The 15,000-nt window shown below is 40.4% G+C and overlaps 1 protein-coding gene across 1 annotated transcript in view; it reads left to right on the forward strand.

Annotated features, from left to right (window-relative positions):
- Window positions 1–15,000, forward strand: part of Cped1 (cadherin like and PC-esterase domain containing 1) — a 255,612-nt gene that overhangs the window by 198,886 nt on the left and 41,726 nt on the right. Inside the window, exon 16 of the mRNA XM_028762605.1 lies at window positions 12,899–13,016. Coding sequence (XP_028618438.1) covers window positions 12,899–13,016 — 118 coding nt within the window. The remainder of the gene's footprint in view (window positions 1–12,898; window positions 13,017–15,000) is intronic.

The raw sequence follows: 15,000 nt of genomic DNA on the forward strand, positions 1-15,000 counted from the left end.
GAAGAAGAAGAAGGAAGAAGAAGAAGAAGAAAGAAGAAGAAGAATGTATGTGGCTATTAGCCCAGCACTTGTCTAGCATTCATGGTCACCTGGGATTGATGCCCAGCCCCTCATAAACTCAGCATGGCTCGTGTACTTGGGAGGTGGAGGAAGGTTGATCAGAAATTCAATGCCACCCTTGGCTACATGGTGAGTTCTAGGACAACCTAGGCTATGTGAGATGTTGCCTCAAAAGAAAAAAAAGAAAGAAAGTAACTGAACGTACAGAAATAGGACAAAAAGCTTTCGTCGAGATGTCAATCAAGGCAAAATAAATGACATTTCTCATTTAATAAGCCCCAAACAGATCATTAAGAATCTTTGATCTCTATTTCTCTGAAGAGCAAGCGTTAAGTAGGCCAACATAGGCACTCAGGCATCGTGAATATTAATATCACAAAAATTCACTCATGCCATGGAAGGGTATTTCGTAAAACAAAAAACTCCCCAGACCTAATTAAAATATAACTTTCCTTTCAACATTTTTATTGGTTTTCTTTCACAAAGAGCACGATATATATTATCCCTAGTCTTGCCCCACACATGGTGGTATAATATATATGGCATGTTGTCTGTATACTTCGATGTCATAAGCGTTGAAGATAGACTTTGAAAATTACATTTACTCTCATTGCATGCTGTCTGACTAATGGCTTTACTATGGACACAAAGAAAAATCGCTGTAAACAACGAAGTGAATGTGCTCACAAAATAATGATTGTTTCATGTTCATAGTATATGACTTACTCAAAAAGGAAACTTTTCAACTAACTCAGGGACTAATTATTCATTCCTAGGAGTGATTTCTTAGCTGTGCCAGTACATGTCTGTCATCGTAAGATATTTCTTTTGTTTATGCGTTAAGAGCTTACTGAATGGATAGCAATTGTTTCCATATAGCTTTGTGGTATTTTCTTTTGTTTTGATCTTTGCTGCCACAGAATAAATGACCCCAAGGGATTTGATTAAACTTATGTGTATATGTGTATGTCATGTATGTATGGGTACCCATGTATGCTGGTAGAGGATGTTGCACCCCCTAATGCTGGAGTTACAGGTGGTTATGAGCCATCTGTTATTGGTTACGACGTTACAAATGATTGTGAGCTGAGGTGAGGTGGGGTCTGGGAAATAACTCAGGTCCCCTGCAAAATAGGCCAGTTTTCTAAACCACTGAGCCATCTCTCCAGCCATTCTCCCTATTGGGAGATTTCTTTGGGCAGAAAGCTGAGTTTATATAGATGGCCTAGTTATAGATTCTTTCATGGTTAAAGATATTTCATGCAAATAGCAAACTCCTCAGCAAAGTCAGCCCCTCTCCACTGATATAACAACTGAATTGTCCCCCCCCCACCCTCCATTTTATGAAAAATATGTTGGGGATCATATGGTCTTCCTATGAATCCTTGCATAACTTTTTATGCCAATGAACTTTAAACAGAAGTCATCATCGAGCAGTTTATCTTCTTAGATGGTATTTCTCTTCAAGGTCAGTCTCCACTGTTAACCAGATAGCCACACACACACACAGCTCTCATTAAAAGTACGATGTAGGGAGAGGAAATAGAACTGAGCATTAGTTACAAGTGTGCTGTGGTACGTCCATGTGGGTTTGAACCTGTCAGCGTTAGCTGGAGCAGTAGAATGTTCGGACATTGTTAGTCTTTAAAGGAATAAAACACTGCAGAGTAAACCACAGTGTCATATCTGGGCAGAGTTCAGCAGCAAAATTCTCTAGAAGAAAACCAAGCCTTTGACTTTAAAGGAGTGTAGCTACACTCTGTTGAAGGAGGCAGGGATATGTGGTGGGTGACAACCAGAATCCCAAAACACCCGTTGTCTAGTGCAGACAAGTGTCATACTCGAGCTCATAGTGAAAAGCTTCGTGGCTATAGGCAAGAAGGAAGCAACAACCGGAAGGCACATAGCAGAAGAGGTAAGGCCCAGTGACATCGGCAGGGAGGGAAGAGCAACCTGAGGCAGACTCATAGCATCTGCTTTCTGAGACTAAAGATGTCGAGACTTACAGATAATTGATTTATACAAACACACTGGCCAGGCTTGGCTTTGAACAAAACAGTTGTCTCAGCGATGCCACACAGTGAGTTGTGACAACTGCTTAACTGTAGTGATCAAATCACAGCATTCAAGTTCAGGAAATAATGAGCTAATTAAAAACCCATGGGGAATTTAAGACAAGCCAAAATGACAATCGTATACCTTGACATTTCTCCAGGACACGTTCTTTTTTTATCTGAGGCCACAGACTCCCAAGTTCTTTCATTTAAAACAAGCTATCCTTCCATTTACATTGCGTGCCAAGGACAATAACATATTTTCCACAGGAAAATGCCAGCTCCTCCCTGGGCACGCTGGAAGATAACCGACATTATCAAAACCGGAACTGATACGCCCGGGTTGAGTTTCGAACAGACTGCCTCAGAATATTGTAACTGACACCGTGTGCTTTACGCAGCCCTAAACACAACTTGACAAGATCCATTTCCAATCTGTTCCAGATTGTCCTCTGTATTTTATGGCTACGGACTGAATCACAAACTAATCGGCACAGGCAGGAAGAAAAAGTAGCAATTTAAAGAAAACAGGTTCAGTCAATCTGAGATATTAAAGATGCCCAGGTCTCTGAAGACATCACTGCAGGAGAGAATCTGCTGTTCTGGGTCTACCTCATCTCCAGCTACAATTTTTAAAAATCCTGATAGGAAAGCCATCATCCCTGCTTGTCTTGTAAATCTCAGTGTGTCCGGCTCAAACTGAAGCATCCCCTTTACGAAGCAGCGTCGATTGCGCTCCTTCGAGCCAACGCTGTCTGGAGCAATCTTCGTTAAGGCGCTCAGTTCTGTGCAGCACTGGTGTGTTTACATATCTGTTTTCTCTGCTAGAACTCCGTGAGGGCTGGTGCTGTGGTTGGCTCATGTAGATGTTAAACAAATGTCTGTCCAGGGAGTCGATAAAGAAAAAAACAAACGGGTAAATGTCATAAACTATCAACTTCCGTTGCCAGTGGACTGTCCTCCCATGACTTCATGGGGGAACTGAAAACACAGGATAGACGGACCCCAATGTAACAGATATTGTCCTTTATGATTGTCAATCTGAAAAATTAAAAATCACCATCTACCATGGGAATTAAGTTCAAATCTTCACTTAATCACTAATTTTCGATATAGAAATTACAGGAGTTACGGTATGGTGTGAATTGGGAAAGTGCCTTGAGGCTTTGAGGCTTAGTTGCTTCCAGAAGGGGTGAATCTGGTCTGAACTATTCATAGTCTTGCCTGGTCTCATTCATGACCAACTGTAAGCATTTCGAGCGCAGCTGTCTGTGTTTAGAGAGACCATCTGCCGTCACCAAGAGTCTTCCCTGATGAGGTTTTAATTGGTCTGTAAGTGTTTCCCAAACACAGCCTTTGTTTTTTTGGTACGGCATGCTCTGCTTTGCCTGGTTTTGTTTTGCAGTGTGTGGAACATGAGTTTGAAGTCAGATAAAACTGTAGTTCAAATGCTAATTGTTTGCTTATTGAGCTGTGTGACTTCAGAAAAGCAAACTTTGCGGAGCTCTGGTTTCCTCATCTGGTGAGCAGGGAGAATAAGGTCTGCTGGAAACAGCTGGAAAAATTCAGTGCAAGTACCTACTCAAAGGGCTTCGTGTAAGCTTGGTTTATTATAAATGGAGTTCTCTCTCCCTCTCTCTCTCTCTCTCTCTCTCTCTCTCTCTCTCTCTCTCTCTCAATCCCGCCCTTTAAAATTGTAGCTACCTTGGCTCTTCCTTTCTAAATTCCCCCCCCATTTTTTTTTTTTTTTTTTGGTTTATTTTTAATTATGTGTATATGTGTCTGTGTGGAAACGTAACATGTGGTCTAAAGCCAGTGAAGTCCACATACGTAGCACACAGAGACATATCACACACAAATGATTTAATATCTAAAAACAAACTTGGGCAGATGGTCTTAAAAGCCATCTTTCCTTCATACAGGTTAGAACATTCTTCTATGAATGTACTCTGTCTTCTAGAAATTTTTCCAAACTGTGCTAGACTCAAGTCTTCATTTTAAAAGTTGATTTTGGACTTATGGAAAGTTGCCAGAGTCTCTTTTCTCAGCTTCCTCTAACGTTTAAATAGTGTGGTTATTAATGCTGAGAAGTTAACTAGTGGGTTGGGTTGGGTCTGTTTTGTAACATGGGGTGTTCTGGGAGGCATCGGGCAGGGGGTAGTTGCAAGATCTAATCAAGAGTTCCATGCTGCTTTTAGTTGTCATGTCTCTTAGTCTTCTCTGCTACTGTTCTGTTCTGTTTTGTTGTTGTTGTTGGGTTTTTTTTTTGTTGTTTTGTTTTTTGTCTTCTGTGACCTTGCAGTTTAATGAATGTAGGTCAGCTATTTCATAGAATGTATCTGAGTTTGGAATTAGATGGTGGTTTCTCCAGCTGAAGTAACACAGTTGGGACAAGAGTCCTGAGATGACTGGCATGATGGTGCATGCTGGTAAACCCAGCACTCGGGTAGAAGATCAAGAAGACCAACAACCAAAATGCTGGGCCGCACAGAGCAGCACTGGGACTCTCAAAGGAAAAGCAAGGTGTACTGAAAATGTCTGTTTCTCTTGTTCCCTCAATGAGGACAGTATTTGCTGGATTTTCCATCACACATTACATTTTCTCTGTGTGATACCGCAGAAGTGACCTTCAGATGGCTCTACATCAATTCCGATTCACATGCCTAAAACCTTACATAGATGACTCTGCCTGTCCTAGTTGTCATTATGTTCCATATGTATTTGGGGTTTTATGTGTATGTAAGTTTGTGCACGTGAGTGCAAGTTTGGGCATGTGGGTACACATGCCAAGGGAGTTCAGAATAGGGCTTGAATCCCCTGAGCTGGAATTACAAGCAGTTGTGAGCTGCCTGACATGGGTGCTGAGAACCAAATTCAGGAACTGTGGGAACCATACATAGATCTTCTGGAAAAGCAGCATGTATTTCTAACTGCTGATCCATCCCTTCAGACCTCAACACTTAGGTTTTTAAGTATTAGCATATTTTTGAAGTAAGGATGAATAAACCTATAATCCTATGATAAACCTATAAACCTATGATCTCACAATGTCTTCATAGTTTGGATATTCAGTTTTGAAAGAATTAGCATGTCCCCTAGACAAAAAATCATTTACTTCCTAAGATCTTTTGAGTTTAACTCAAAATGAGTAGATGAACCACACATCAATCGGTGAGAAAACTTTGAAAAATTATTTAGTACTAAGCCACTACTATTAACATTTCAGTAGAAAGTGAAACTTCTGAGTTTAAGGTGTGTAATATAACAAAACAATTCCCTTTTCATGATGATATAGTCGACTTGGCACATATCTACCTAGAGTAAATCGTGAAAAACAAGTTTCAGCTCTACACTAAGGAGTTAGTATGTTGACTGGCCATGGTCAGATGCCATGTGTTTACGGTTATGACAGTGGAGCTTATCTAGTGAGAGCACACTACCAGGAAACCTAGTGTCTGAGGTCCATGCTGTGGGCTCTGTTCCAGAAGTGAGTAGCATTCCACATTTCTCTACATCCTCTAATGCAATAAACAGGCACTAAACACCTCTTACACATCAGGCCTTATACTAAACACCGAATAGGTACATTAGATAAAATACCATTCATTGCTGGCAAGTATTTGCTACTGCATCTTGAAAAATAAATTTAGTCTATCATTTCATAAACTTTTAAGAATGAACCACATGCTGCATATTTGCATATTGTCCAAAATACATGGATCCCTCAGTACCTATAATTTGGATTATGTATTTTTTACAAAACTAAACGTCGGCCATTGACCTCAAATCTGGCAATAGCAGAGTTTGTTTGCTTTGGTGTGTGTGTGTGTGTGTGTGTGTGTGTGTAATATTATGAATGAGTGTAGATGACTATCTAATATGATACACACATGTGGATATCAGTGGACAACTTTTGAGAGCTGTTCTGTTGTTTCATTTTTTTAACCTGGGTGAACTAGGATAGCTGACGACACTTCTGTGAAAATTTTCTTGTCTCTGCTTCCATTTTTCATAAAAGTGTTTATGTTACAGATGTACAATACTATGTGTGGCTTTTTATGCAGGTTCTAGGGGTGTAACTCAGGTTCTCAGTTTTACACAAGTGTGTTTACCCACTGAGTATCTCCCTGCCTTTTGATTCATGTTTTAATGCACTAATTATAATTTGTCTTCATATCATTATTTGACATTACATATAGCAAAAAGTAAATTCCAGTTCCTTAATTGTTATGTGGGAGAATGCTACTGACATCAATTCTTTACAGTGAAATTTAACCCAAAACTAAAAGTCAAGGACTTATTGTGAACTTCAACATCACTTAAATCTATTCAGAGGCCTGAATGCATTTTTTAAGGCAATAACTCACATGTTTCTTTTTATTGTAAGCTTCTAGCTATTTAAGTACTAAGTAGAAGTCAGCCTCAAAAAAAGAATAATAGCAACAATGTAAATGTATCATTAACAATAACACTAATAATAAAATGTAGGTATTTCTATATGTCACACATTGTTCTAAGATTTCTGAGAAATTTACTGGTTTTGTTTCCCCCTGACTGTAGACCCTGTGACCTATAGTCAAAAAAGATATGTGTCAAGGTTACTCCAAACTCAACTAAACACAAAGAAAACTCCCCTTCAAGCAAGAGAAGGACCAAAGCCACAGTGGCCCATTGTCCACACTGTTTATTCAGTGGAGAATTTACAAAGACTCCTCATTTGAACATTGAGGGAGCTCTCTAGTCAGCCCAACTAATAATCTTTAGAGAAAGCACTTGAAATACTGTCCTTTAGGGAAAAATTTACCTTAATTATTATCCAGATGTAGAACATATTTGGAAATATGGTCTAGTTAGAGGACAGTACAACTTTTACTAGAGCAACACTAGAAGTCAGGTTTGTTTTAGGGGTCAAGCAAAGGTTTATAAGCCAGGTTTGAGGTGTCAAGGTAATGTACCTCCCTAAAAAGTTTCATGGGCTTTTCTTCTTGTAGCTTTTAGTTGGTTCCATATAAGTATACTAATTTATGTTAAGTAGTACTGCCTCTGTCTAAGTCAACAGATATCTTTAGAAAATACTGTTGTTTTGTTTCTCTGTATCTTCTTTTAAATCGTCTTCCAGGTATTGGTTCTCTGTGGAGTTGTCCTAACAGTCTATGGGTACTAGTATGCTTTAATCCAATATGTACTCTGTGTTCATGCTTGCATCATAAGCATCTCTAAGGACAGTGTGGAAAGATTGATTTTGCTCAGTCAACGTGGTCTATGACAAATTCAATAGAACATGGTGGCTGGCAACTGGATTGAGGCCCCCTCACTCTTTGATAGGTATCCCAGCATCTCAGCATCCCTCTGCTTCTGAAAGCAGGTGTGGAAGAAATCAGCACTGCACTGAGACTTAAGGCAAATCTAATCTGATTCATAGATGTTTAAAGTCTTTCAGGTTTAAAGTACCATAAGTCTCAAGAACACTGATGGGTGTGTGTGTGTGTGTGTGCGCGCGCGCGCGCACGCACGTGCATAGAGGTATGTTAGTATATGTGTATGTTCCCCTGATAAATACGGATGGAGAATATACAAATGGCCCAAGTCTAATGTAACTGCGTGTTTTATTAGATAGTCAACGCTGTTGGTGCCACTCAGACAGAATGTGCCTTACTAAAGCCACATCTTTAAAGACTACAATCTGGCCTGCCTGCTCATTGGACAATTCACTAGTGTCAAAGTCCAAGCTGAAATACGTGTAACAGCAAGTATTTTCAGTATGACTAATCAGCGTCTCCTGGGCAGGACTGTTTATTATTTAATATATGGAAAACATCCATTATGTTTATCCTCTCCATTACTAGTAAGCACACATTCCCCCACTGTTGTCTTTAGAACCATCTCTGTGGCCTACAGGCTATTTCCAGTCGTTGGTCTTTCAGCTTTAATCTACAAAGACTAGGTTTGCTCTTTGGAATGGGAAATAACCTTTCCTTGATGTTGTTGTGTTGTTGTTAGTGTTTTGACTTTTTCCAAACAGATCCAGATTCTTCAAAGTGCAAGACAGTGCAAAGCAGCACGTGCCGTTCCAGCTCTGCTCTGCTTTGTTCGCAAACCAAATGGGGCTCAGCACTTTCAGACATCCCAACATATAAATTCAGTTTTCCTTCTCATTTGCCTTTATATCTATCCTTCTGGATTCCAGCTGGAACCAAAACCAAGAGTGCTAAGCAACCACAATAAAGGCTGCTTTCCTTGGGGTTTCTAGATCCCCGGAAGTGGCACATATTAGTCATTCACAAGCCCCAGATCCCAGATTTTCCAGTCTAAATTCTATAAAGCCCAGAGACACATGTGTGTTTCTCAATCAAGACTATAGGATGTTTCTTCAGAGTGGACTTCAGCATTCTGGACCACAGTGGCCCCATCTCAGCTGATTTGAGGTCTAAGTTGAAAATAAAATTTCATATTAGCTTAGAGATGTGGAATGCATGAGAAGTATGGAGAAGTATTCCAAATATTGATGTCAGATTAATATATTTAATGGAAAGTAATGAATTCATCTGCTTGTGATTTGTTTCAGTTTCCCTTTCCTCCTGAGGCTTTGCAGACTAACTTACAATAGTTTCATAATACAATCTATGGCCACATTCTCAATGATACTTGCTTAGGGAAGAAACACAGTGGTTTCCCATTCTGTGATGGCTCTTCACTGTTCTATTAGAGGTACAGGTCTTATGGAGATAACCATATCTACAATAAGTTCATGAATGCGATGTCAATGTCATGTCCAAGAGACAGAAGGTCACAGGACTCTTACCTGCCTTCTGACTCTTATATTCTTTCTGAAATTCTGTTCTGTGATGTTCCCAAATCTCCTCCCCTTAGGAAGGGATTTGACATATATGTACCATTTAGAGCTGACTACATTCAATTGTCACTTATTGTTAGCCTTTTGGCCTCACATACAAGCCCAAAGTGGTTGGTTACCCTTCTAATCTTCATGCCACTACTGCACCAATGGACACATCCTGTATGACAGCTTGGAATTGTAACATGCCAGGTTCTCTGTAAGACATGCTTATTTTTAATTTCTCATTTGTCTTTGTTCCAGTGGCCTATTAGCTGGAATTGGAATCTGTCCTTAAATGAATCTCTTCCTTTTCATTGATTCCATACATTGACATTATTTTCAATTGAGTCCCATGTTTAAAATGATTGTCACATGCCCATGCTCATGATAAACAATCACGGTGTTGTGGCTCACATCATAAATTAATGTACACCAAACTCAGCCCATGTATAGCTGAACCTTGACCAACCAAATTGCAGCAGGGGCTGGGGCTGGGGCAGGGGCTGGGGCTGGGGCTGGAGCAAAGCAAAGCAGCAAAAGTCCTGGATTGTTCCCCGAAGGCCTCAACTCCGGGTGACAGACATAATGTCTTGCTCTTTAATGACATCATCTAGACTCTGAGGTGAGGTAGCCGAGTTCCAACGTGAAGCAGACCTGAGTTTAGATCTTACCTCACATAGCATTTCTCTTTTCTTATCTCTAAATGGATGAACTCTCCACAAGAAGAAAAAAATAATATTCCTAAGTTACCTAATATAGAAGGTCGGTGTATAGAAGATGCTAAGAAACAGTGATTTTAATTATCATTATTGTGATCCTTATGCTTCAGTTTTATACCAGAGAACAAGACGTTTTTATTGGGATTTTTTCCATGAGGAATGCATCTTAGAAGTCCAACTGGCAACTGAATATTCATCCTCGTATTCACAGAACAGAAGAGTTACTCAATACATATTTGACTAAGTATGCTTTGTTAATGTCTCTTCTCACATTTGTTAATATGGAACTTTTATAACAATAAACCCCCACAAATCCTAAGTGCATAAATGACCACATCCATTTGAGTATTGTACCAAGTCACACTTATTTATGATGTAGTTTTTCTTAATAAGCCTCTTAAATTTGAGTGACATTCATCTCAGGACATGTGAACTTATTTTTTAATATTCGTTTAAGAAACCCATCTTCTTGCCAAAAGGAAATAAAGGTTTCAAAATAAAAATTGTACACTGATTTTCACTGAAGATCTTATCAAATCTCAAAACTTAATTACTTAATTTTTTACATGCTCATTGTAGAACACCATATCTTACAGGGCACCATGAAAGTTTCTCAGAGGATGATTACGGTGAATTTTTTTTTCGGAAAAAAAATTTTACTATGTTTATGTCAGGAGCTATCATTTTTCTAGTACTTTAAGCTATATTTGACAACAATATTCTACATGTTTCATTTAGTACCATTTAATTTTTGTTGTGTCCTACAGTTTAAGGATCATCTTTTAGAACATTTCCTACATAAAAGAAATGCAAGTTCTTAAGAAAAACTTCTTAGAAGACCCTAGAATGAAATACCATCATTCATCAGTTAAATGTGTCTTTTCTCCTCATTATTGGAAGACAAGAACATAACTGTCGCTCTGAGCTCAGAGCCACACACCAAGCCTTCTGGGTCCCCCTTGGTACATCTATGGCTTAACAGTATTTATTCACACATCTGCTATGTTCCCAGTGACACGCAATAAAGATACAATTGATAAACTAGAAGTCAGGCATTTTGTCCTCATAGGAAAAGGTTGATAAAGAAAGCAACCATAGGACAATAAGAAAAGACTAAGGCCACACACTCCCAACATTAGAGCATAGGAGCCAGCTCTTCACAAGAAGCATAGACGGAAGACAGGTGTGGAGTAGGAGGCGATGTTAAGCAAGTGATGGAGCAGACAGCGGTGTGTGTGAAGGCACAGAACAAATAGAGAAAGACGCCCTGGACAAACCAGTCATTTGGGCCAAGTGGAGTCCATGCAATGAAGTCTAGAGAATGGATTCGAGCAGAAAAGGAACTAATTAGGATTTAGCATCTGGGGGAGATATTTAGCAACAACACAGGAAACGGATGCATGAACCAGCAGTAAGTCTGGCAAGAGAGATCCATGAAGAGGTCAAAGCAATTCCTATGGTGAATGAATATAATGTCCACATGGAGTCGAGAGAGAAAAGAATGATGTCAGAGAGACACCGCATGAGCAAAGGTGTGGGGATTCCTGGGATGTTAGGGAAAATGAAGAGAGACTGATAACAGCTCTCATGGAGAAATGGGGGCTCGTGTGAGCTCTTGGGGAGCTTAGAGGGTACAAGACAGATTATAAGTTAGAAACTCGTAAGGTCAAACGTGGCTGTTTTGTGTGCAACACCAACCTGACTAATAAGAACTTAAGCAAGTGCTCTTACACATCAAAGCATCCAGCAGCAGAGGCTACAGATCAAGGAAGTCTGAACTATATCATCACAGCTCTGGACTTCCCCTCATGGCGCATACTAGTTGTTCCAGCTACCGCAAGCCTGTCCCGAAAGGCATGAAGACAAAAAAGACAGAGCAAAGACCAAACTCTGGAAGCCACTGAGATGAGTGGGTGGGTAAGGGGCTTGCTCTCAGGAGTGAGGACCTGAGTTCAATCCTGGGGACATTCGTTGAAGGAGAAAACCAGTTCCCTCAAAGTTGTCACCCCATCTCCCTCCTGCCAAGCTGTCCTCTGGCCTCTACACATGCCCTATGGCATGTACATCCATACGTGGCCCCAAATGAATCAGTTCACATTTAAAATCTTTAGAAACATTTTTACAAGGAAGAAAAAACTTGACACCAAAACGCACAGGTTTCTCAGAAATTCAGCTCCCTTGAAAGGTCACTCCTTTTTGTCAGATATACAAGGTGGCACTAACTTTCTCTTCCAGAGAGGAAAGTGAGAAAAAGTGAAATTCAAATAGATTTTAACCAACTGTGGTATCTGCCAGTTATATGTGTTCTATCATTTTTGTTTTATTGTGAAATCGGCAGCAGAGCAGCCACAGTGTCCTCTATACCCTTCCTGCTCCAAGGTGCCTCATGATCACAAGAAGGCTACAGTCTTTAGTCTCCTATTTGCATATCAAGTGGAAGAAAATACAGGCAGACAAGGGAAAAGTTTCACTGGAACATAAATCTCTTCCAGAAATCCACACCTAAGATCACATACAGTTCTTGGATAACAGCTATGCCCATGAGCACCTTTATTGACAGGAAATGCCTGGAAATAGATTCATTTTAAACACAGAGCACATAGCTACCTATAACCACAAAACAAGGTGAAGGGAAGAAGGAAGGAAGTAGGAGGGGCTACTGTGCAGGCACCGAAGGCAGTCTAACATGGAATCATGTTCATGTGGTGCAATTCTTTGCTCTCCCCTCTCTCTACCCTTCACCATTTTGTAATAAGAAAACTAGATAATGTGACTTGAGATGGCTAGATCTAAAATTCCTGAGTTCAGTGAGCTCTTTCCAATGTGTCTCTCTGTTCTCTTAGTTCATAAAATATACACATAGTATACCCAGTGATGGGGAAGAGCTTCCCCTCTCTAGCACCTCTGACTTTGTACTTCGTTCATCCTTAAAGGCTATTTGTCACAAAAACTCTCTCTCTCTCTCTCTCTCCTCACTGTGTGTGTGTATATGTATGTGTGTGTGTACACTGTATACACAGATGCACATATGTGTATACAGATGTGCACGTGTGAGATGCCAAGGAGCAACCTCAGGAGCCAACCATGTTTTTGAGGCAAGGTATCTTACTGGCCTGGAACTCACCAAGTAGGTTAGGCTGGCTGGCCAGTGAGTTCATACTATTGTTTAGATTTCTTATCATGTGATCTGTTCATGATGACGACAGTTATTTTTTTTAATATTGATACAGGATTGTGATTTATTGATTCACCCAGAAGAAACCTGTGGATTGCAACCTATTTCTGCAGACTACATTGAAGCCATTTCACAGCCTGAAATAAAGAGTTGTGCATCTGGGGACACTAAAGGTGATTACATGGGTATCCTTTCTCAAAAAGAAATCCCTTGGTCTATGAGCACATGTTTAACTGGCCCTTGTTTTAAACAGGGACCTTACTTTTTCACTCACGTAAACATCAAGACATATTACAAGTGTAAATGCATTGTTTTAATAGTTGAAACATTTGATTAGGCAAACCCTATGCTAATCCATTGTCATTTAGAAATGGCAGATCAGAGGTCACTTCTGCCAGGAGCCTTCCTTTAGCCTCTAACTTATTTCCTAACTCTGTACTTTTCTTGTGTCCCAACCTCTACAATTCAATTACTATGTGATTCATTGTTTGGTGCCATTCTTCCCAAGATGTTGGTTTCATGAGGGCAAGATGTTGACTGCTTCACTTTAGTTTTTATTACATTTTCATTTGTGTGTGTGTGCTCACGTGCGTGCATGTGTGCCCCTGCACACACATGTGTATGCCAAGGCGAGCACACAAGGGTCAGATGACAGCCTGCACAAGTCAGTTTTCTCTTTACAGCATATGGGTCTCTGAGAGTAAGTTCAAGTTGTCAGGCCTAGAGACAAGCACCCTCACCCACTGTGCAGCTCACCAGTTCCCTTTCCCAACTCATTACATACATGCATGCATGCATACATACATACATACATGCATGCATACATACATACTTCACACATGGTAAGTAGTAAATAAATTCCAGGTTTTAAATAACTGATTTTCATTGTAGGAAAAGTATTGGAAGTAACCACAAGTATCCCTCATATTTTGATCATTCCTACGAATAGGGGCATGAGGATTTCAGATTGCGGCATTAAATCTCACATGCGTCATGAACAGACCCGTGATGAGACACCACTCTCTAGTTTCATCCTCTCAGGCTTCCTGAAGCAGATAGAGTGCAGTCAAGCAATGCTGGTACCAAGAATGTATTCAAAGTAATTAAGGCTCAGAGCATGTGGTTTTCAACAGTCCTGGTTACTGCCCCATCCGGACCCCATGACTCCCCTCCTCAGAAAGGCCTGAGAAGGCACACACAGCTGCGCTAGCCTTACCATGAACTTCACACGGCTGCTGCAACGGGAAATGTGTTTCCCAAATGGGCAGGGCAAATTGCAATTTGGCACACAGCTAGCAAATGTGGGCATGTCCCATTCTTGAACATATGTTCTAAATAATAAGCTTCAGTCAGGGAGGGACTCGCCTGTTAAGGAGGGTCAGGTGCCGTGATCTGTGTCTCCCGGCTGAAGGAGACACAGACTCAGCCTTCAAAGGAGATACCTATGTGTCCAGTTCAGTATTGTTTTAATCAGATGACAATTTATGACAATCATAAAACAACTTAATTCTATTCTTTGTACCACAACCGAGTCAAAGCTCTTCCACCCTTAAGTTCATGACACTGTTTCTGCTCAGGAGACAGCAGTTTGTTCTAGCCTGTGAAATATGCCGTCACATCAGCCAAGCTCTGGTTCATCTCTGTTCATTGCGTGGACTTGATTTTGTGTATCATTAGACCCCTTTAGAGAAGGCCCCACACTGACTGTCATGTTTTATATCATGGAATTTCAAGACTTCCTCCTCCCATCTCTTCCCTACCTCTCAACCTCTTTGCCTCTCTCTCTGTGCTGATAACCCTGCTTTGAGATGTCCAGCTCTTCTCCCATCTCTTCCACCACCTCCACAGGTCCATCCTGTCATTTCCTACTATCTGTTATCATACCTTTCTCTAGCCGGCCTCTTTCCACCACATGCCACATGTAGCTGCTCTGTGTTCCCAGAGCAATCAAGGCATGGAATCTTCAGAATGCTACATCCTTCTCTTTTAAGTGTATACTTACCTGGATCTGTCTGAAACCAATGATAAACACCAGGAAGAGAAGAGAACAGAACACGGCAGCCTTGGGGATGAAGCCAATAAGGATGAAAATATATGAGCAACTGCTTTGTATCTAATCATTTTTATTTCCATGTTTTATGGTGGACACAATATATA

The sequence above is a fragment of the Grammomys surdaster genome, unplaced genomic scaffold, assembly GCF_004785775.1.
Source record: "Grammomys surdaster isolate TR1022 unplaced genomic scaffold, NIH_TR_1.0 134, whole genome shotgun sequence".
Classification (NCBI taxonomy): Eukaryota; Metazoa; Chordata; class Mammalia; order Rodentia; family Muridae; genus Grammomys; species Grammomys surdaster.